Here is a 23,855-nt window from a genome sequence, read left to right as displayed (position 1 = left end):
AGGGAAGAGACGAGCGGGGTAAGAGTTTTGGAGATCAACTCGAAACATGAACTAGAGTGTGATCCTCCATCTAAGCAAAAGTCTAAACTGGGACACACTGAGGTTGGAATGGTTGGTATAAATAAAATAGTTAAAATAGTGTGTAATATTGTTTTTGTTTTTTTGCCTTATGCTCATTTTCAAGCATGGTTTTCTGTATTTTAGCTACAATATATTCCCGTCTTTACTGTTGGCAAGTGTCAAATTGGTCAAAAATGGGGACACCGTGGGACATGTGACACAGGCCTCAAAACTGGACTTGTCCCGGGTGTATAGGGAAGTCTGGTCACTCCATCACTGCTCTTGACAGGTCGCCCCTGTGGATTTGAAAGATGGGTCAAAGTGTGCCCTCCCTTCCCAGTTCTGTTTAATATGTTAATAGTGCACTATGTAATTTCCTTGGAGGAGGGTGCAAGTAATACTACTACTGCTACTACTACTATTGCATGAGCCTAATACAGCTTTTCTAGACACAAAAAATCACTTTACAGTTTCAGGCATTAAACATTCACTGAACATCACCAAGACTAAGGAATTCATCCTAGACTTTCAGCAGAACAGAGCCACCCCTGCCCCCTGTACATCAACAGCGAAAGTGTGGAGCGAGTGGAGTCCTTAAAATTCCTTGAGGTTCACATCTCTGCAGGTCTCTCCTGGTCAGTCAACACCTCAGCACTGCTCAAAAAGGCCCAGCAGCGGCTACACTTCCTGAGGGTGCCCAGGAAGGAGCAACTAAACACAAGCATGCTGGTGACCTTCTATCTTTCCACCATTGAGAGCCCGCTGACCTCTACTGTGTCAGTGTGGCACTCTCGCTGCACAGAGGCTGACAGGAAACGTCTGCAGATGGTGACCAACACTGCACAGGAAATTATTGGCTGCCCTCTGCCTTCCATAACCACAATATACAACTCCTGCTGTCTCAGCAGGGTTAGGAACATCATAAAGGAAAATACACACCCCGGCTTCAACTTCTTCAACCTGTTGCCTTCTGGCAGGTGCTTCAGGTCCATACCAGCCAGAACAAATAGACTCAGGGACAGCTTCTTTCCCAAAGCTGTCACCATACTGAACTCAACTTTGCACTGAGAACTGTTAATTGTTTGTTTGTTTTTTGCACTTTAAAGGAGCAGCTCTGCATCTCATTGTACTGTGTATAATGACAATAAAGGCTATAGATAATATCATACCCAGAGATTTAGATATCGTTACATCCCTAGTATTTAAGTTTGCAGACTCCTAGTATACATGAACGCCAGGTTTAAATCAAAACCTCCTAGTGTTGTGGCGGTGAATTACTTTGCGGCACATAGACCTCGATGCAAACCCATAAATCAAAAATGACAGCGACAAGGCGACGGTGGCAGTGTGTGTTGAGTCAATGCAGAACTATACTTCACCCTTAAGGTGGCAGATTTTGCCACTGCTGCCCCCCTGTGGGACCTGGTATTCCCAGCGGTCTCCCATCCAAGTACTAACCAGGCCCAGCCCTGCTTAACATCAGAGATCTGATGAGATTGTGCACTGACAGGGTGTTGGCCAAAGACCAGGTGGCGGAATTTACACCACAAAAGTGACATGATGCACTATTAAGTACTGACAATAACAACAAAACTGTATTTATCTTTTGATCAATTGCATGATGCCTGTGAGAACTTTGCAAATAATAATTGTTCAGTAAGAATCCTTGGCAAATGTTTAGAACTTTTTTCAACAATTAGCAACTTGGATGCTGCAGGGGATTCTTGTTTAAAAGACAAATGGAACTGGATATTCAGTTCTTGGATGACTAAAAGGTTTTTGTGTTCATGGATTCGTTTCATGCACTTGAATCTAAAGCTATGTTCAGACTGCAGTGTCGAAGTCACGTCAAATTAATCTAGCCCCAGCTCTTACAATCGAAAATGTGAACCCTACAGTACACGGGAGCAGCTGTACTCCAGTGCTCTGTGCCCCATCACTTTCTATATTTGTCCAATAACTTATCTGTAAAAATGACCAGCGTTCATACTTTCCTTTTGATGCAGACTGTTGAGTGATTAAATGAGGTTGCCAGGTTGAGTCTGTTCACACGTTCACCTGGGACATGTGCATACAGTCTGTAGCCTACATTACACAACAGCCTCTACTGCCTTTTATAGCTCTGAGCTGTGGGCCTCTGCAGCAGACGCACAGCACCCCAGCACATAAAGACGAGTCTTCTGGGGAGAGACAGTCTGGTGTGTGCTTCAGATTATTAGAATTTAAGAGTAGATTTTGACAGGAAATGCATACAGTAATTGTCAAACAGTTCAAGATTAGGCTTAGAAAACTGGTTTACAATTTGAATCGTCACAATGAGCAAATTAAGAAAAGTTAACATAATTTCTAATTCAAACTGCTTCATAGCCCATCTTTTATAAACCCTCTAGATCTCTACACACTTGTTCTGAAATGTTGAAGATGCACTAACTTTTCTGATGTGGAGGAGTTACTTGCTTTGCCTGGAATGTTTGACAGTATAGCATTAAATTTCTCTATCTCAATGGAGAGGAACAGCTGGTGCAACCAGGCCAAGTTACAGGTCAGATATGCGGAGAGGCGATCATGTTCACAGTAATAATCTAGGTTTTTCCAAGTTTTTTGCCATAAAAACATGTTTAAATCCATACTGTGGAACATTTTAGGCAAAGCAATAACATCTACATCATTTACATACTGCAGCTTTAGTGCTACTGGACATATTTAAGTCATTCTGAACAATAGATAGGAAGTAAATTAATTATTATTCCTAAAATGGAACTCGGCTCCAAATTCGCTCCTATAACTGCAAGCCTCGTGAGCTTCATTTGACTGGACGGGAATAACATCACACTCCCTTAGTCCACTTCTTAATACAGTCTATGTATGTGTATTACCTGGTGACTGAGGGATTATAGAGACTTTGCTTTGTTCCATTTCTCAGGCGATAGATTAGAAATGGGAATATTGCAAGACACACTGATACGAATATAAAAATGAAGACCGTAAAGGTTCTGTTCACGCCATAGACTGTATAAAAGAAGTGGACTAAACAAGTATGACACCACCCAAAGCGTTCAGGACCGCTCAAATGAGGCTCGCGATGCTCACGGTTACAGGAGCAGATCTGAAGCCAGGGTCTATGTTATGAATAAATGTAGAGCGGGTTAATACGGACATTTTAAGACCAAAATGACGAGGCTCACTGCAGCAAGAGAGGAGCCACAAGATCCCAACGTAAGTCAATTGAAGCCAGAGTCAGAAGGAGCCGGAAGAGCTTCCTGGAGCACTTTCTATTTTGCACGTGGCGTCTATAGTGCTAGCTATGTCCACTCATATATACGGTCTTACGTCACAAACCAGGAAGACATTTGGAAACATGCGATGACAACTTCTGGCGGGCTCTGTTCACGGTAGTAAGTCTGACAAAATCCAGGAAAATGAGAAAATGGCACAGTTTTCTTCATGTCCATGTCATTGTAGCGGTCCGTTATGTTCATCTAATCAACAATTACAACCACCATTTCCCCACTGACGCACAACTCTGAGCGCACTGGGAATTAGAAGAGATGAGGGCGCCAAATTCAAGATGATTCCAAACAGCACGTACATATGCAGTCTTCATTTTACCGCTGATCACATTTACTTCAGTGGGTTTGATCATAGTTGGTCGGCGAGTCCAGTGTTGAGAACTACACCGGAAGTTGTCATCGCATGTTTCCAAGCGTCTTCCAGATTTGTGACGTAAGCGTGAACAGAGCCTATTGTGCTTATAGTGCAGTATAAGTGAAATGTCCAGACTCTAAAGCGTTATTCCCCTCCGTTCTTCACAGTGGTCGTACCTGGGTAGGGCACTCGTCCCTTCGTCACCAGCTCCGTGAGCAGGATCCCGAACGACCACACGTCCGACTTTATGGTGAACTTCCCGTAAAGAGCCGCCTCGGGAGCCGTCCACTTGATCGGGAACTTAGCCCCTGGAAGAAACAAAACAAAACCAACACACATTATATTTAGACATAGTGTGATCAGATTTTCAAAATACAAAACTGGGACATCCCTGGTTTGTGGTGGTTGGTAATAATAAAATTGTGAAACGAGTGTGTAATTAAGGAAAACTGTTATGCACTCAGCACTAATGTGAGTTAGTATAGTCATATTTTCTTTGTGTTTTTGTTATTTTTAAGCACTTTTTCTGTATTTTACTTAAACAAATGAGAATTTATGCCTCTCTTTACTGTTGGCAGGGATCAGATTGGTCAAAAATAGGGACACCTGATACATTTCTTGTATAAAACTGGGACAAATCAGTGGTTTTGCTTAAATCTGCAGGGACAGGGGACACGGGGCTCAAAACTGGGACTGTCCCAGGTAAATATTTGGGTTTAGCCCTAGTGCATTAGACAGTACACAGTCTGGATCCTTGTCAGCTTGTAGTTAGTGCGCCCCTCCACATGTGTACCACGTCTGTACCAGCGTCTGCCTCTGCCCGTGAACATTCCATTCTCCGTGCTGTCTAAAAGTGGACTCAGTGTGTGATTGTATGTACCACGCTCTCACCGCAGGCCCTTCTGTTTTCCACTGCTTCTGGCCTCGTAAAAAACATGTCTGCAGACCTACTCGCGCTCAGGGAAGGAAACACGGGTATTCACTCCGGGACTGCTCGCTCGATCGCAATTGAAATTTGAATGGATGCAATTAGCAAAGTGCAAAGGCTGCAGTTTTTGAAGTACCATCATTTCCTCCACAAACAAATCTCCAGTCTTATTCTGCACAAAGATGCCTAACCCTGTAGTTCAGATATGTTCTGAAGTGTTCCTGTGTGTCAGATGCCCTCCCTATGTCTCCAGGAGGTGTAATTCTGTGTAAAAGCTGCTAATCCTTATGTTGGACCTCCACAAACTAGTGTTGTCACAATACAAAAACTTCAAACCTGTTTTCGATACTAAGGAACTGACTCGATACTCAATACAGATTCCAATACCACGATGACAACTAAATATTCTCTCTTTAGACTATAGAATGTAATTTTAAATAAATTAAATAACAGTCTGTGTACAGTCCCACAATTGTCCAAGTAGAATCCAGGCAAAAGGAGAAATTCAGTTTGTCAACTGGACAAAAGTTTATTTGGTCTGTCCAAGCTACGAAACGTATTCAAACAAATAAACTTTTGTCCAGTTAAAAAATTGTATGGACAACGGACGAAAAGTAATTTATTTACTTTCTGACGTTGATACTATAGCTTTAAGTATCTGCAGATACCCGATATCAACCGATACCAGTGCAGAGACTAAAGCTATCATTTACTTCCATAAAACAAAAATGGCATTTGGGAAAAAGTTATCCAAATGTGTTTTGTAATGCTTATTTATCATATAAACTAATTACTAGGGGTGTAACGATATCCAAGTGTCACGAAATGATATTGTCACAGTATGAACCTCACGGTACGATATTTATTGCGATATCGTAGGAAAACTCATGATATGGTGGAGAGGCTTATGGATGAAACAATATCTAATCATACAACAAAAACAATAATAATAGCCTTGACAAGACTTAATCCAAAGAATTAAGACTTAAAAGTGCTTAGAACTGTTATTTCTTCTTGTATTCTGCACTGAATGGAGCAAAGGATCATGGTCTATGTAGTTCCCTCTGTCATTTTTTTGGCTATTACTGCACCATAACTCTTCATTTAAGCAAAGAGACTTGTAATTCGATATATTGTGATATTATTGTTAGAACTCTGACGATACAATATCAGAATATTTTGGTTATTGTTACATCCCTACTAATTACAGTTTAATATGACATGGTCTTTGGGCCAATATTGGTAAATAAAACCTCTTTTTTTTTTACACTATTACACGATTTATATACCAAAACAGGGTACTGAGTGAACCTATACCTATAACCTTGGTACCAATCCATAAAAATTTTCAGTATCGGCCCTGACATTCAGTATCAGTATCATATCGGTGCATCCCTGTGTAATCCCTCAGTGGTCTAGGTCGATTCCATAGTGGTCCATGAGCATAAACTGGTCTATGTGCTCTTATATTTGTTCTGATAGAGCTCAAGATTAGTATATTGACAACACTAACACAGACTGTTCAGCCTTAATTCACATACAACTATTCTCTAGACTAATTTACTTATGCTGTCTTGGTTTAGGTTTGGTAAGTCCCTTTATAGACTGCGTTTAGATCTGGTGCTTCTCAGGAAGGAAAATATTTTCTTTGGTGTGAAGAGTTTGTGAACCAACCACCGCTCTATTTTAAGTTCAAGTTAAATACATTTTTGAGGCCATGTTTTTCAGGACTAGGCAGCAATGATAAAACTACTTATAACATACTTTTATTTCATATACTTTTAAGAAGACAGGTATTCTTTAACTTCAAAATATGTAGATCATTTCAAACAACAATATTGATCTAAAATGGAAAAAGCTTAATAATAGAAATGGGTCTGAAGTTTTTATAATAATTGCAAGTATGTACAAAGCAGTGGGCGGAGATAGGCGGTGGGTGAAAACTGACATTTTCTAAGAACTCAAGCCTCAAATGATTTTCGATACTTTTGACACAGCTAAAAACAAACTAACTTCTACTTTTGCCTTTCTATACTGGAGTTTCAATATGTGGTACTTTGAGTAGAGTATTTCGTAGTACAGATCGGGCGTCGCCGTGGTTACCCTGTCTGGCGGTGTACTCGTTGTCCTCGATGAGCCGGGCCAGTCCGAAGTCGGCGATCTTACACACCAGACTGTCCCCCACCAGGATGTTGGCCGATCGCAGGTCTCTGTGGATGTAGTTCATTCTCTCGATGTAGGCCATACCCGCCGCCACCTGCACATAACGCACAGAAGAAGGAGAAATTAAATTAGATGAGATTCAACTTTATTGTCATTACACATGTATAAATACAATGAAATGTAGTTTAGCCTCTAATCAGAAGTGCAAGGAGCAGTAAATGTGATATATACAGAATGTGCAGTTTAGACACTATACAGTATATTACAGTGTAGATTAGTGAATATATATATATATATATATATATATATATATATATATATATATATATATATATATATATATATATATATATATATATATAAACCTTCGTGACCTAAGTCAATAGATTATTATTCGCAAATCCCAAAATAAAGGTGAATTTGACCATTACTGATCATGTCTCTCTAAACAATTAGTATGACTCAAGTTTTAAACAATGAAAATCAGTAATTGAAGCAGCAATAAAAGTATCCATAAGTCGCCTATTTGGCCATTAAACGTAGCCCATTTCTTTTTCTTTTCAACATTCAATTGAACCGGCAACACTGAAACAAAATAGTCAATAGAATAATTACAAAAAGATTAGAAACAATTATAAAACATGTCTTAACATTTCAACATGAGATAGGTGGGCCTGTTTGTGTTTTTGTAGCGTTAAGTCCGTGGTGCAGGAGGAGAGTGAAACACGCAGATCAGGAGCAGCGTTCAGTCTGTTTCTGTGCTTTGTCTTCATTTTTGTGAACACAGAAAATCCCAATTCACAGATTTATGGAGTAGTGAAAGGAACAAGCATAGAAACTCTGGCCCTACTGAGGACAGGATATTCTGATGAAATGCTGATCCAGAATGACGATAATAAAATACGATCCATGTTTACAACTGTATATTGCAGATCTACATGCAGATCTTGTGACCCACCTGAGGGTTGCAACCCAGTCTTTGGGAAACAATGCTTTAGTACTTTAAAAAATAACTTGTAGCTTGCTAGACCTTGTAACTCCTCAAAGGCCCTGTAGCCAGATGTTTTCCCATGTATTTACCTCAGCACAGATATATATTGTATAAGCAGCTGCTAAGGTCAAAATATGTCCTCTGCATTCTGTCTGCATTTAATTATAATGTGCTTTATTGTCTGAGATTCAGAAAGTGCTCATTAACATGGTAGTTAATAGCATTTCTGTGACAGCCATTAACAAACCGGCTGCGGTAATGGGTAATTAGGATGCTCTAAATTCATTGAGTAAATGAGGAATAGCTTTGGAAATCTGCAAACCTCTGTAGACCTAATATTTTGGCTTATACTTAACTACAGAAGGCTCCCTAATGCTCTCGCCCCATAGCAAGAAAGTTCTGGATTAGATTTCCTGGCCTTTTTGTGTGGAGTTCGCATGTTTCTCTTCATGTGTGGGTGGGTTTCCTCAAGCCAAAACATGCACTATAGTTAAAATCCTCCAGCTAAGATAGTCCTGACCAAGCCTAGCTCTGGATCTGGAGGCGGAACCACTGCTCCTGATGAGATGACCCAGAACTTGAAGGATGGGCCAAATGCAGAGGACCTTAACCTTTAAAGGGACAGTCTGGCTAACTAGGAAATGAGGTCCTATGTCCAAAATTCCAGAGTGTTGGAGATGTGTGGAGATACTTTTTTAAATATTCCATCCAGTCCTTGTATTTGCAGAGGTTGCCGGTGCTCGGCTAGTGCGTGTCAATAGTCATAGTTATTCTGCCACTAAAAACAGTCTTACCCACTCCACAAAGTGCTCGAAGCAAATCTGTTATTACGCCAGACTGTCGATGTAAATGTCTGTGTTGATGGAATAATTTTAGAAGTAAAACCAACCTTGCAATTGAAGGATTTATGTCTGAGCAGCAGCAGCGAGCTGTACTTCCTGATAGAAAGTTTGGCAGCGGAGGATTGATATATGAGAAAATAGTCCTTCAACATGCGATGCAAGGTTAGTTTTATTTTAAACATTAATCTATCAACACAAACATTTACATCGACAGTCTGGAGTAATAATACTTTTGCTTCAGGTGTTTTGTGGAGTGGGTAAGACTGTTTATAGTGGCAGGATAACTATGGCCATTGACATGCACTAGCCTAGAACCAGTGACCTCTGCAAATACAAGGACTGGATGGAATATTTAGTGTCTCCACACGTCTACAACACTCTGGCTCACTAGGAAATGAGGTCCTATGTCCAAAATTCCAGACTGTCCCTTGAACCTTAACTATTGTTTCTGCAACTTAATTATTCTCCCATCACTGGTTCTCACATCAGATGACATTCTTGTTGGATTCAGTTGCTCAAACAGGGACTGAAGTAGGCAATGAGTGGAGTTTAAACTAGATGTAATGTTTTTCAGTTGTGTGCATTGTAAATAATATCTTAATCTTTTGGCTTTTACTCTCTGGACCGCCTTGACTGTTGTTAAAAATGACATCCGTTATCATCACTATAACTATTACTACAAACTTACCTGAGCGGCCATGTCTACCAGGTTTGGAAGCTTGAGTCCTCGGCCCTCTCCGTCCTTCAAGAAGTCCAGCAAACTTCCTAAAAAGAGAAAATAAAATCATGAATATTATCTATTAATTTCTGCTATTTTGTCTTTTAAGAACACAAACATTCTTATAGCGGGGGTCATCTTTCCACTCCGAGAACTCCGGACTACAGGAGGTATTTCCAGGAGCTCTAAAATAACCTGAGCAGCTGCATCTACAGTACAGGCCTCACACTTAGACTGACCTTTCACAAGTCTCAAAGAAGGCCACCAAAATGGGACAAGACAACACACAACATTACGACGGCAATAATGTTTGTATATCTATCTGTATTCTAAATATTAGGTGTTGGGAATTTTTATAACTTCTTTGGTTTAAAGTTTCTGTGTTTTAAAGTCCATGTACTAGGGGTGTAACAGTACACAAAAATCACGGTTCTGTAGGTACCTTGATTTTGAGGTCACAGTTCGGTTCATTTTCGGTACAGTGCAAAATCATTTACTTGTTTATTTGTGTGTTTATTAAACCAACAATTTGTTTTCACATTATACAAATGGGAAAATAAATTAAATGCAAAGTGCTGCTTGGTAACACTAATAAGTTAAATAAAATATTCTCAAATGAGCAACAAATGTTTGAAATATTATAAAAAATAAATTCCTTGTAAACAGTAAACAAAACTTTTCAAAAGTGAAGCGCAGCACTAACAGTTCCAGGATGAAGTTTTACTCAATCTTCATATTTTTGGCCAGAAAGAAACAACTTCCACATTGTCTGCAATAAGCGGTGGCAGTGGAGATTCCATGCCAGAGAAAGGCGAAAGTGAGGACTGTGGCACAATGATCATAGTTTTAAAGGATTCACATGGTTTGGAGGGATGTAGTCAAGGCGGGGGACAATTGTTGTCCAGGCGGCCGCTCTAACTATGAAGCGCTGCGGAAAACACTGCCACCCCAAACACGGACAAGTTCCCTTATGAATATTAAAGAGCCGAGCCTTCCATGTAGCTGCACATGTAGTGGTGGAATGTAACCACACACAAACTGCGCGAATTCAGTCGTGCACAGCCCTGCACCGAAACAAACGTCCCGTACCGTTACACCCCTACCATGCACCCATTTTTACTCCATGTCTTTAAGCAAAATTTGTTTTGACCTAGTACAGATAATTGTATAAGCAGCTCTTATATCTCTTAATCAGGAAGTGCTGTTAGCATGCTAGTTGTTGCTGGCTCTACAGTTGTGGAAAAACTCTGCTTTGGGGTCTGAGAGTGCTTATAAATTCATAGTAGTGAATAATTAGGATGCTCAGAATGGATAAGGTAGGTGAGGAATAACTTTGGACCACTGCAAACTGTTGGACTAGTTCTGTTTTTCACATTTTAATGACAGGTAAAAATCAGGTACAGCACCTTTAACATCTTCATTACGCAAATAATCGCCATGGAAACACACCACCCCCCTCCTAACCCCATGCGTGGTAGTATCTGACGTGCTGGCATACCTTTGCTCATGTACTCGGTGACGATGTAGATGGGCTCCTCGGACACGACGGCGTACAGCTGCACCAGTTTGTCGTGCCGAAGCTTCTTCATGATCTGGGCCTCCTCCAGGAACGACTCTGGAGACATGGTGCCCGGCTTCAGGGTCTTCACCGCCACCTTGGTCGTGCCGTTCCAGGTGCCTGAATAAAATACACACAGGTTTAAAAACAGAGTAGATGTGCTGGTGGTTGTGATTTGTCAAACTAGTCACATCAAGCAGACCTGAATAAAAGATTATATTATATTTTAAAAGTTTATACAACAACTACTACTAATACAAATACTTTACTGCTATAACCTGCTTGTGCAACTAGATTTCAGCCAGTATTGGTTCAAATCTCTGCGCCTGATTATAGGGAACACGATCTGGACGTGAGCTCTAGATGACCCAATATGATAAGTATTCTTTGCAGTTCCACCCAAATGTCCTACTGCTCTGCTAGTACTACTACCCCCAGTGCTGTACTAGTACTACAACCACTATTACACTTCACTACTTTACTGGTTCAGATCTGTGAGCGTGATTGTAATAGAATCTGGGTGTGAGCTGAAAATGACCCAATATGCTAAGTATGTTTAGCCGGGTCCTCCCAGTAGTAGTAAAAGTAAAAGTATACATCAGCAGTACACACCCGTCCAGATGTGTGTGTATGGGACAGTAGCAGTACACAAGAGCAGTATGGGCAGTAGCAGTAGTAGTACAAGTACACCAGTGCAGTATCGGGTATTACTTGTAGTACAAGTACACAAGTGTGGTATGGGGCAGTATCAGTAGTACAAGTACATAAGGGAAGTACATAGCCACCCAGATATGTGTGTATGACTTAGTAGTAGTAGTAGTAGTAGTACAAGTACACAAGTGTAGTATGAAGTGCCGAACACAAGTGCAGTACATAGCTATGTAGATGTGTGTATATGAGTAGTGTGTGTATGTGTGTAGTAGTAGTAGTAGTAGTTTAAGTACACATCAGCAGTACACAACCATCTACATGTGTGTGTATGGGGCAGTAGCAGTAGTAGTACAAGTGCACAAGTGTAGTATGGGGTAATATTAGTAGTACTAATAGGTAGTAGTAGTAGTAGTAGTAGTATTAGTAGTACAAGTACACAAGTGCAGTACACACCCATCCAGAGGTAGATGTATGAGTGGTAGTAGTATTGCTCATACACAAGCACAGTACTATTCTTTGCAGTTCCATTTGGGTGGAACTGCAAAGAATAGGGGTAGCAGTAGTAGTAGCAGTAGTAGTACAAGTACACAAGTGCAGTATGAGGCATTAGTAGTGGTACAAGTACACATATGCAGTACGTACCCATCCAGACCTCTCCGAACTGTCCGTTGCCCAGGCGCTTGATGAGCTGCAGAGACTCTCGGGGGATCTCCCACACGTCTTTGGTTTTGACGGACAGGTCTGTGAGGCGGGGCATGCCTTTGTGACAGGGCACGATGAGACGGCAACACAGGCCGGCGGCACGAGCTACAGAGACAGACAGATCGATTTATTTGACACGCGCAATGTTAAAGCTGCAGGATGTAACAGCTCTACCTTACATGTATTCAACTACAGGTGGTTTTATAGCTCAAAAAGAAAAAACAGGTATTCTGCCTGTGAGCGGGGTCGCCTCGCCACAGATCTGACCTGTAACTTTGTCTGGTTTGGTGTCCGTGAACATAGAATAATATCATACTGTGAAACAACTGCACGGAGGAAAGTATTTGACGAAAATTTGCAATTCCAGACCTGAAATTATCCAAATGATTCTAGTGACGACGGTCTATGGAGTTTAAAAACACAGTGGAACACTTCTTGTATTACCACATGACATCACAAGGTGGACCAGAGTGTTTTCTGTTTGGCAGAAGAACACAGCCTAAATATGCAGGGTGTGTGCGCTAAAAATGTGTGAATGAAACAAAACAAAACTCCAGGTCTGTTTGTGATGAGGAAACATCATAACTTAGATCAAGAAATAATGTAATGTGTGCCATTTAAAGTGGAACTAAACACTAAATCGACTTTTTATACAAAACTGTAAAAGAAACAGTAAAACAGCACACTCTCAGTAAAAACAGAGTGTGCTGCCTCTAGTGGTCACTGCAAATTCAAGTACTACGTGCGATCACACAGGACTGCTTGTATTAACAGGTGCAGCATGTAACTTTCTGGAGGTTGTTCCATGGAAAGTTAACTTCCATGGAAAATTAAATCATACTTCGGAATATTCCTCTAGGAGATAGGTCAGTTGTTGTCATACTGTGGAATATTACAGCCAAGAGAATAACATTTCCATGGAAACAAGCAGGAGGCTCTTCTCCAGGATAAATAAGATCCAGAGAAGCACACATTTTTCAGTGCAATAAAAAACAACCAAATCCAAGTAAAACTTTGTTTTGTCTATTTTTTGGCTAAAAGTGACATACTGTGACCATACTTTAAAAGCCAGATGTTTCTGATCACAAACACCTGGCCCCAGGGGCAGCCTCATCATGGTGGAACATGTAGAAGAGATGCACTGCAGACCTTCATGGTTCACAGTACAAATGAGATGAAGCTGTGACGGGCTCAGTTTGTGAGAGAGCTGTCTCTGCGTAAAGAGCCTGTGTGTCTTTACAATCAGTTCACTAAAGATCCACATGGGCACCAGACCCACACCCTCAGATCTGATGCACTGTGGCCTGCCTTTAGTTGAATACAGATTAAAAAGGAGGAGCTATTTAAAAAAAAATGCAAACAAATTATACTTAAAGAAACTGTCATTAGATGTTCAAAAATATCAAGTGACAGATTGTGTGAATTGAAAATGCAAATGGCTGAACTTTCTATATGTAGCAATACAAATGTTTGAACAGAATATCTTTATGTGAAATGAATAGTATAGTGTCTGTTTTTAGTTATTGTTGTGGTAATAACTAATAGAGATCCATAAAAAAGAATAAAAGAATGAATGGTGACTTTGTCCAGCTTTTGTTCCCAGATCATTCAGAAGAACTCTCAGGAGGTTGGTTCAAGTGGAAATGAGAAAGACCCCAAAACAGCAACATGACATTTCCTGTTCTCCCCACAGACGTGACCAGGGCTACATGTAATGTCAGTGTATGAGTCTACAGAGTCTGGACTGACCCGAGTAGTGCTGGACCAGCTGCTGTAGCGTCTCAAACTGCGCTCTGGTGGTGATGTAGTATCCTCCGTTGTCCAGCTTGCGGATTTTGTAGTGCTTCACGTGGTCTCCTTTAATATCGTCCCAGTCCTGGATGGACAGAGAGTAGGCCCCTAGAGCACACACAACAGGAACGGTGTTAGGATTTTCATTTATTTCAAGCACATTCCTAAAACTGTGTCTCCAGATATGAGGTAAACATGTTCAAATCAAATGCAGCTTTTTCTGATAACAATTGTAATGCAGATTTATTCTGAATTACAAAAACATTGGACATGATGGACAAGTTGCTTATGTTATAAGATGTTTTAGTTAAAGACAATTCTCCAGTCAGAAAGCAGAATGAGCCTCACATGAGTCTCTCATTTGGGTTGTCAGTTTCTAATGCTGAAATCCAGTTGGTTTAAATCAAACATGTCAAACTCAGGCCTGGGGGCCAAATTTGGAACGCAATATAATTATATCTGGTCCGCGAGATCATATCAAATATGGATTAGAGCTGCGCCGCTGGCTACAGATACAGAGAGCTATACAGCAATAGACACATTATTTAGTTAAAATGTTGTTATATTATGCTTGTTCTAGATTCAATGTTTAAGCAAAAACTATTATTAAACATTTATTTGAATAAAAAAAAGGTTTAACATTACATATCTCGAAAGAAGAGAAAACAATCAGATGTTGAAATTTTACTTTTTAAACTAATTTCTTTGGTGGGCCAGAATTATATACTCCCTCTCTATAACTGTGTTCACACTTGCTCACACAAACAACAGACTTCACCCAGAAATAGACCAGGACTAGACCAGAACTAGACTAGGACTTGACAAGGACTAAACCAGGCTCAAACTAGAACCAAACCAATATGTAGCCCTGAGACCATAAGCTTATCTGTAACCAGTTTTCACAGTTACTCGTGGGCCGTGAACAAACCAACCAAATATAGGTTAGCTGATATGATTATGTAAATGCATAAAGATGCCAATAGTGTATAGATTGTGGGAAGCGTTCACCTGGTCCCAGTAATGTTGCGTTCTAGTTCCTGTTTTCAAATATCACTGTTGCTTTTGCCATTTGGCCATTTTGTTTTTTGGCATATCACAAGTTTGTCGTCTTCCCACTCCAACCTGTCTGTACCAGCCGCCCTGCTCTCAAACCAAACTCTACAGTTCTCTGTGCTTCAAGTTTCATTTAAAAAAAACATGCTACAATCAAAAGTCGAAATCTATATGAAAAAAAATATAGGTTTGATTCATTTAAGAGTTTGATAGAAGGCCAGGTTCTATGGTATTAACCGTGGGAGATTCACTGTTGCCAGATTCTTCAGACCGTTTCACTTTGTGGAAACTGTCTGACCTCGCCACATTAGGATTCATTCGCTCGACTGTAGGCGGGTACTTTTTTAATTTAACCAATCGCTGCTATTTGGTCATGATGTCTGTAATGCGCCAAATCCCGTAGGAAGAACGGGATAAAATTTATAAAATTCACCAAACATTCTCTTTGTTCCGTCTTTAAATCTTCAATCTCGGGAGTCCTTGCCAACACAGAACGTATGTCTTCGTCCACATTCATCTCGACCGCTTTGTTTACTGTTGTGCTGTTTCACAAAAGGGACACAGACAGGCGCTTGAGTTTAAGGTCACGGCTTCACAGCTCTTCACTGATTGGCCAATGTGTGGTCTACAACTTCCAGGGTTCTTACAGTCTAGTCTAGTCTACAGTCTAGTGTATTCTGATTCCTGATCTAGCCACTGGAGAGAAATGAAATTGAGTGGAGGCACTAGGTGGGACCAGCCAGGCTAGATTCACTGTTTCCACTGAAAGAAATATTTACAAATACTGAACCTTATCACTTCTTAGGGACTGGATCCACTCCTGCCAAATTCCTTCCTTACAACAGAAAACTATCAGAATGTTTGAATAATGCCACACTTCATTTACCTTCATTTGTAACAACACTGACCTTGTCATTTTTTGTTTCATGTGGATAGGCCAAGTAGTAACATTAGCATTAACTATAAACCAGATCAGCAAACAATGAAACTTATCAATGTAACTACAGTTCTATGAATCTGCCAGAGGACGGTAGCCTGATTCATCAGCTGGTTTTACTTCGTTTCACTTCGTACAAACCATCTGACCTCGCAGCCTTAGATTTTGTTCGCTCGACAGTAGGCGAGTACTTTGTATCATTTCACCAATTGCTGCTATTTGGTCGTGACGTATATAATGGCCACTAAAGGGGCAAACTGGTATATTAAGCTTTTCCCAAATCCCATAGGAAGAAGGGCAATAACATCTATCCTCTTCATTAAATTCACCAAACATTCACTTTATTCCGGCTTTAAATCCTTGATCTTGGGAATCATTGACAACACAGCATATATGACTCTTCGTTGATTGGCTGGTGCCCGAACTTCGACTTCCAGGGTTTTTGCGAACTGTTTATTGTATTTTGATTCCTGACCTAGTCGCTGGAGAGAAATGAAATTTGAGCGGAGGCACTAGGTAACGCCAGCCTGGTTAAGAGGGCAGTGCTGAAAGAGCTGAATAACTCCCTGCTCATTCAACGCATCAACATCAACTGTGGCCGGGCTTGATCTCTGGAACACTCTGCTCCTCCATGTCCCAAGAGCCAGAAGAATCTCAGCTTAAACCCCACTTTTCCTCTCTGGCTTTTAACACTTGTCTTATATATTTGATTTATTTTTTATGTATTTTATTGGTTTTATTAATTTATTGCCATTCTATGGTTTTGCTCTTATTTTATTTGACTGGTTTTATTATTTTAAGAGTAAAATGACTAAATCTGAGTGTTTATTTTATCATTATATTATTATCAGTATGTATTATTAGTATGTATTTGTGCAGCACTTTGGAAACTGTCTGGAAACTGTGGATTGGATTGGATCAACTAGCATGCTGACCACACTTCCTGACTGATCAGACAATATAAACATTTTAGCAGACTTATTTTCACTTCAAGAGTTGCTTATTATAATACACCAATACTGGGACAATACACAAATTTTGCTCAGAAACATGAAGCAAAAAACTGTGTACCGGCCTTTTAAAAGACACGATAGGATTCTGATCCGTCTTCCAGCTGAAAGTACAGTTTAGAAAGTTGTAACATCACGTGAACCCAAACTTGTAGGTCTCACTTTATCTGTCTAGTAGAGTTTGTTTTGTACCTTTGGTGGTCTCACTCTCTCGGATAAGGAAAGTGCCCCGAGCGTTGCCATTGGACAGGAGCTGCCTCTCTGCATCCTTCCGGCCTAGTTTTCCAAAATACCAGCTGTACACAGAGGAGAGAACACAAAACAATTATATTCGGACGTTTCCTTATATAGATATGATTATACTATAGCACACGTAGGGCACAGTTGGACTCACTCTTCGGCCTGGATGGAGTCCACGGGGGCCACATAGTTACTGGGGATGTATCCGGTGCCTCCAGTGGTGAGAGAGCGTGCCTCCCACCAGTCCCCCTCCCTGCAACACACCACAGCAGTACACAAGTTAGTTCATATTCAAGTCAGTGAAAGAACGCTCCAAAAAAAACCAAAAAAATAAAAAAAAAACAAAAAACATTACGATACAGTAGCTACTTAGTGTACCTTCCAGCAGGCACTAAGAAAAGTTTTTTTTCCTTTTAAAAAAACATACCAACCAGACATAAAGTGAACAAACTTGTGTATTTTTTATTTTAGAGGTTCATTATGTAATGTTCTGGAGGTGGCGCGTCACCTCATGATTCCAGGGAAGTAGAATATTTATACCATACTCTGGGACAAAACCCACGGAGATAAATGAGTTTTATACTGTGGAAGATAATAACCAAAGACAGAGGTCCTCCTCCAGGCCTGGTCAGGTTTGTGGAGATGCAAACTCGCTCACAGTAACGATGCAACAAAAAATATGCTTCTTGCTTTCTGTTTTGCTAAAAAGTTACACACTGTGGCTTTAAGTATTTATTGTTAAGACAAATACAGATGTGCGGATAAAATTGTTGGTACCCCTCTGGCAAAGAAAGAAAAATCAACAATGGTCACTGAAAGAACTTAAAATTGAGAAAAGCAATAATAAAAATTTACAGAAAGTTGTCCAACAAAAATCAAGCATTGCTTTTCACCTGTGGTTCAACTGAATTATTAGAAAAAACAAAATAATGAAACTGGCCTGGACAAAAATGATGGTATATTTATTGTTATTGTTGCCTGCACAAGGATAAAGGTTTACGATGAAAATTAAATTCAAAGAAAAGAGAAAAAATATAAAAATACACACGAACCCACAACTATATTAGATCAATATATATGTGTACATCCCTGTTAGTCATAAAGGAAGTCGTGTTGTCACAATACTGAAATTTCAAATTAAATTTTGATACTAAGGAAATGACTTAATGCCAATAAAGATCAACTTCATTCTATGTTCAGGAAAGGTAAAAATTTGTCTTGATTTTTGCATTTACTCAAAATTTTATACTTATTTCAGAATCAATTTGTAACTTTTAAAAATACTTTTAAATACTAACAACAATTTTTGTACAGTGTTGGCCATGTAGTAGTGTCTTATTTGTTGTACATAGTTTAGTATGTAGTTAGTTAGTTAGTTAAAAAAAAAAAGAAAAGGGATTTCGACCTCTATTTCCAACATTTAATATAAAGTTTCTCTCAAATAACACCAATTAAAACAGTCCTGGTGCCTATTTTAATTTATTTACTATTTTTTAAAATTATTTTATTCTCTCTGGTTTATTTGCCATGGAAGTTCTGCTACAATGTCAACTATGGATCTATAATAAAAAATATATAATATAATATAATAATATATAATATAATATAATAATAATATTAAATATATATAATATAATATAATATAAATATAATATAATATAATGATAATATAATATAATATAATAAAATTCTATGGTGTAGAAGTTTAACACCTCGTTGCTTCCTGTTTCCTGTCATAGAGTAGACAGGAATAGACTTATGAACTCTGACTAAGACATCAAAGTAAAAGCATCGCTATAAAAGAAGAGACATGTTTGTCCACAAAATTGCAACAGGTAAGTCCTTGTTGCAGCAGAACTTCATATGAACCAGAGAGAATAAAATATCCAAATTAAAATAGGCACCGAGACTGTTTTTTGAGTGGTGTTATTTGAAATAAACTTCAAATTAAATATTGGAAATAGATGTTGAAATCTTTTTTTTTTTTTTTTTTTTTGGAAACTAAAGCAGAATAATGAAATAAATTGTTTTCCCCATTTTATTGTTTTTCGTTCTTAATTTAAATCCAAAAGAACGAATGTTACATGGACCAGTGACTTGTGTGCTTGTTGTTGTACACTGTTTAGAATGGAGTTACTTGTGTGCTTGTTTATATTAAAGGTTGTAATGTTCTGGAGATGGCGCGTCACCTCATGATTCCAGGGAAATAGAAAATTAATCCTCTGGGACAAAACCCAAGGAGATAAATGAGTTTTATACTGTGGAAGATAATGACCAAAGAGAGAGGTCCTTCTCCAGGCCTGGTCAGGTTTGTGGAGATGCAATCACGCTCACAGTAAGGATATGTTTTTCAGTGCAATAAACAACAAAAAATATGCTTCTTGCTTTCTTTTTTGCTAAAAAGTTACATCTTGTGGCATTAAGTATTTATTGTTAAGCAAGTATGTTAGAATGTAACACTCCTCAAGGTCAAGTTTCATGTAATTTCTGTATGATGCTTGCACTTTTACATGGAAAAGGATTATGGTTTACGATGAAAACAAAATTCAAAGAAAATAAAAAATAAAAAATATAAAATACACAAATGAACCTGCAACTATATTAGATCAATATATATTTTTACATCCCTGTTAGTCATAATGGAAGTAGTGCTGTCATGATACTGACAATTCAGATTAAAATTTGATACTAAGGAAATGACTCGATGCAATTTTCAAAACTACAATGATCATGATTCAGTTTAGTTATAATTTCTTTATGTTATCATGTGGCAGAAGTGGGGACTTGCAAGTCATGACTTGGATTCGAAGTTAGACTTGAGTTATTATATTTAGGACTTGAGACTTGACTTGATAAAATGGGCTAAGACTTGGGACTCGACTTGGACTTGAGGCCTGTGACTTGAGAAGCAATTTTAAATCGGAATTCTTTCTATTCTGACTGTAATGATTCACACTACGATCTTGTCAAAACATTTAAAAAAGAAAAATTTACTAAATAAATTTCTACAACTCTAATATGCTCTATAAATACTCATATACAAATACACTATGACTTTTTAAGTACAATTTATGTTAAAAATCATATGAACTGCAAAAATTTAAGCAATATTTGTTACTTTGGTTTAAAGACTTGAAATGACTTGAAGCTCACAGCAGACGACTTGGACTTGACTTGGACTTATGGTCCAGTGACTTGACATGGACTTGCCTGTATTTGACTCGGACTTGAGGTCAAAAACTTTAGACTTACTTGATACTTGCAAAACAACAACTTGGTTCCACCTTTGCCATGTCGTCTAATATTTGTTCCGTTAATGCTCAATTCCAAGTTTAGGAAAGGTCAAATTTTGTCTTGATTTTTACATTTTCCGCTTAAATTTTGATAATTATTTCAGAATTTTTTTTAAATACTTTCAACAACCCGAGTAACAAGCACATTATTTATCTAACACCATATTTTGTACAGTGTTGACCATGTTGTTGTGACTTACTTGTTGTACATTGTTTAGTGTGGAGTGACTTGTGTGCTTGTTGTTGTACATTGTTTAGTATGTACTTACTTGTGTGTTTGTTGTTGTACATTGTTTAGTATAGAGTTGTGTGCTTGTTGTTGTACAGTGGAGTGACTTACGTGCTGTTGAGGATCTGGAAGCGCTCGCCCTTCCTGAAGCTGAGGTCATCTTCGGTGCGAGCCTCGTAATCGTACAGGGCCACGAACAGAGTCACTCCTGTGAGCAGACACACAACAGCAGACATGTGTGAGAGACGGAGAGACAGAGCGAAAGACGGAGAGATGGAGAGATGGAGAGAGGAGAGGGGAGAGAGGGAGAGAGGGAGGTCATGTGATGTCACTGCATTCTTCTGCAGTGTCTATGGGCTGTTTACAGAGAAGACAATGAGTTCTAGACATGGGCAATCAACAGGAATATAAGTGACAGTTCATCCCGTCTGTTTCATTTTACAGTCCATTCATATTTTGTTTAATACTTAGGGTGACCACATGTAAAAAAAATTCAAAACACACCCGGGTTTGGATGGTTGGTACAAATAAAACTGAGAAAAGAGCTCATATTGTCCATCCTCGACTCACTTAGTTCAGTATATAATCTTTTTTTTTGCCTTTTCAAGCATGTTTTTCTGTATTTTAAGCAACAAATAACAATATATTGGCCCCTTTTCTATTGGTGGGTATCAAAATGGTGAAAAATAGGGACATCTGGGACGTTTCTTACATACAACTGGGACAAATCAATGGTTATGGATGGCAGCAAATGTCAACTTCCAAATATCAGTTCAGGCGATATCCTGGTTGGCCATAAAGTATACATTGATGTAATTAGACTATTTACTGGTTGGAGTTGGCCCAAAGTCTCACAATGTTTGAACTTTTATTTATACAAAGCTGTTCTGTGGTTACATGAGGGGAAAATAACAGTTAAAAAACACATTTGGATCAGTTTTGTCAAATTTTATTTTTGTTTTAAGGAAATAAAAGCTGTTTTCAGTCTTTGCACTGGCATTAGTTGACGTCGTGCATTGGCAAATACTTAAAGCTGTAGTATCAGAATCTGTATCAGAACTGAAAAAGCTGCTTGGTGCATCTTTACTTTTGGATAAATCTGCTGGGACAGAGGACACAGGGCTCAAAACTGGGACTGTCCCGAGTCTGGTTACTCTAGAAATACTTGAACCTCATCCACATATTGTTTTTAGCTTCATTTGGGTGTACAAAACAACCAAAGAAAAAAAAAAAACACACTAGAATTAAAATGAAACAATAGAGTGACCAGATTTTCAAAATAAAACAACTGGGACACCCCTGGTTTGGGTCAGTTGGTAATAATAAAATTGTGAAATGAGTCTGTAATTAAGGAAAATTGTTATGCACTGGGCACTGTGAGTCAGTATAGTCAAATTTTCTTGGTGGTTTGGTCATTTTAAAGCTGCTTTTCTGTATTTTACCTAAAAAATGACAATTTATGCATCTCTTTACTGTTAGCGGAGATCAGATTGGTCAAAAAAAGGGACACCTGGGACATTTCTTGTATAAAACTGGGATAAATCACTGGTTTTGGATAAATCTGCTGGGACATGGGACACAGGGCTCAAAACTGGGACTGTCCCGGGTCTGGATACTCTAGTAATACTTGAACCTCATCCAGCTATTGATTTTAGCTCTGGGTGTAAAAAAAAACTCAAAACAGACACTTGAATTAGAATTAAACAATAGGGTGACCAAATTTTCAAAATAAAAAAGCTGGGACATCACTGGTTTGGGTTGGTTGGTAATAATAAAATTGTTATGCACTTGGCACTAATGTGAGTCAGTATAGTCACATTTTCTTTGTGTTTTGGTGATTTTTAAGCAGCTTTTCTGTATTTTACCTAAAAATTACAATTTATGCCTCTCTTTACTGTTAGCAGTGATCAGATTGGTCAAAAATAAGGACATTTGGGACATTTCTTGTAGAAAACTGGGACAAATCACTGGTTTTGGATAAATCTGCTGGGACAGGGATACAGGGCTCAAAATTGGGACCTGGGTCTAGTAATACTTGAACCTAATCCAGCTTCGTTTGGCTTCATTTGTTTTTAGCTTCATTTGGGTGTAAAAACCAACGAAAACCCCCAAAATTAGGGTGACGGAATGTCCCTTTTTACCTGGGACAATCCCAGTTTTGAGCCCTGTGTCCCCTGTCCCAGCAGATTTATCCAAAACCAGTGATTTGTCCCAGTTTTATACAAAAAAAAGTCCCAGGTTTCCCTATTTTTGACCAATTTGATCCCTCCCAACAGTAAAGAGAGGCATAAATTATAATTTGTTTAGGTAAAATAGACAAAAGCTGCTTAAAAATGACCAAAACACAAAGAAAATGTGACAATACTGGCTCACATTAGCGCCGAGTGCGTAACAAGTTTCCTTAATGACGCACTCGCTTCACAATTTTATTATTACCAATTGACTCAAACCGGGGATGTCCCAGTTTTTTATTTTGAAAATCTGGTCACACTATGTAAAAAAACAACCCCAAATTAGAATTAAACAAGTAATTTCGTCAGTATCCATCGTCAAGTTTTAGAATACACATGAAACCTTTTAGCGATAGTTGCGTCACGTGGCCAACACATGGACCACCACCTACTATTCTCCCAATGGCTTTGTCCATAGAAACAGGCTAATGTGATGTTACACAGCTGGACAAAGCAATGTTATCGATTATAGAGTTATGTAAATAGGCCCGGGGCAGACTGGATGGGCTGCAGACAGTGTTGGGGAGTAACAGATTACATGTACCGGAGTTACGTAATCAGAGTACAAATTATGAGTAACTGTATTCGGTTACAGTTACAGTTTCAGTGAGTGGTAATTGGATTACAGTTACTTGGTTGAAATAAATGGATTACATGGTGATATTTTCCTGTTCCCCCCCCCCCCTTTTTTTTTTTTTTTTTTTTTTTTTTAAGTAATTCCACTTATTGCACTAAACCAGGTCCAAACCAGGTCCAAACCAGGTCTAAACCAGGTCCAAACCAGGTCCAAACCAGATCTAAACCAGATCTAAA

General features: G+C 38.9%; 1 protein-coding gene across 1 annotated transcript in view; it reads right to left on the bottom strand.

The window, feature by feature from the left end:
* LOC110153632 (tyrosine-protein kinase fyna) overlaps window positions 1–23,855 on the bottom strand; it is a 72,066-nt gene that overhangs the window by 2,796 nt on the left and 45,415 nt on the right. The window contains exons 3-11 of the mRNA XM_020917536.2: window positions 20,923–21,019; window positions 17,444–17,542; window positions 17,242–17,345; window positions 14,008–14,157; window positions 12,199–12,363; window positions 10,846–11,025; window positions 9,318–9,394; window positions 6,737–6,890; window positions 3,882–4,013 (exon numbers count right to left, since the gene is read on the bottom strand). Coding sequence (XP_020773195.1) covers window positions 3,882–4,013; window positions 6,737–6,890; window positions 9,318–9,394; window positions 10,846–11,025; window positions 12,199–12,363; window positions 14,008–14,157; window positions 17,242–17,345; window positions 17,444–17,542; window positions 20,923–21,019 — 1,158 coding nt within the window. The remainder of the gene's footprint in view (window positions 1–3,881; window positions 4,014–6,736; window positions 6,891–9,317; window positions 9,395–10,845; window positions 11,026–12,198; window positions 12,364–14,007; window positions 14,158–17,241; window positions 17,346–17,443; window positions 17,543–20,922; window positions 21,020–23,855) is intronic.

The sequence above is a fragment of the Boleophthalmus pectinirostris genome, unplaced genomic scaffold, assembly GCF_026225935.1.
Source record: "Boleophthalmus pectinirostris isolate CB_2022bp ecotype Guang Dong unplaced genomic scaffold, ASM2622593v1 HiC_scaffold_10, whole genome shotgun sequence".
NCBI lineage: Eukaryota > Metazoa > Chordata > Actinopteri > Gobiiformes > Gobiidae > Boleophthalmus > Boleophthalmus pectinirostris.
Note: the sequence above shows the minus strand (reverse complement) of the source record. Positions and strands in the feature narration are given on the sequence as shown.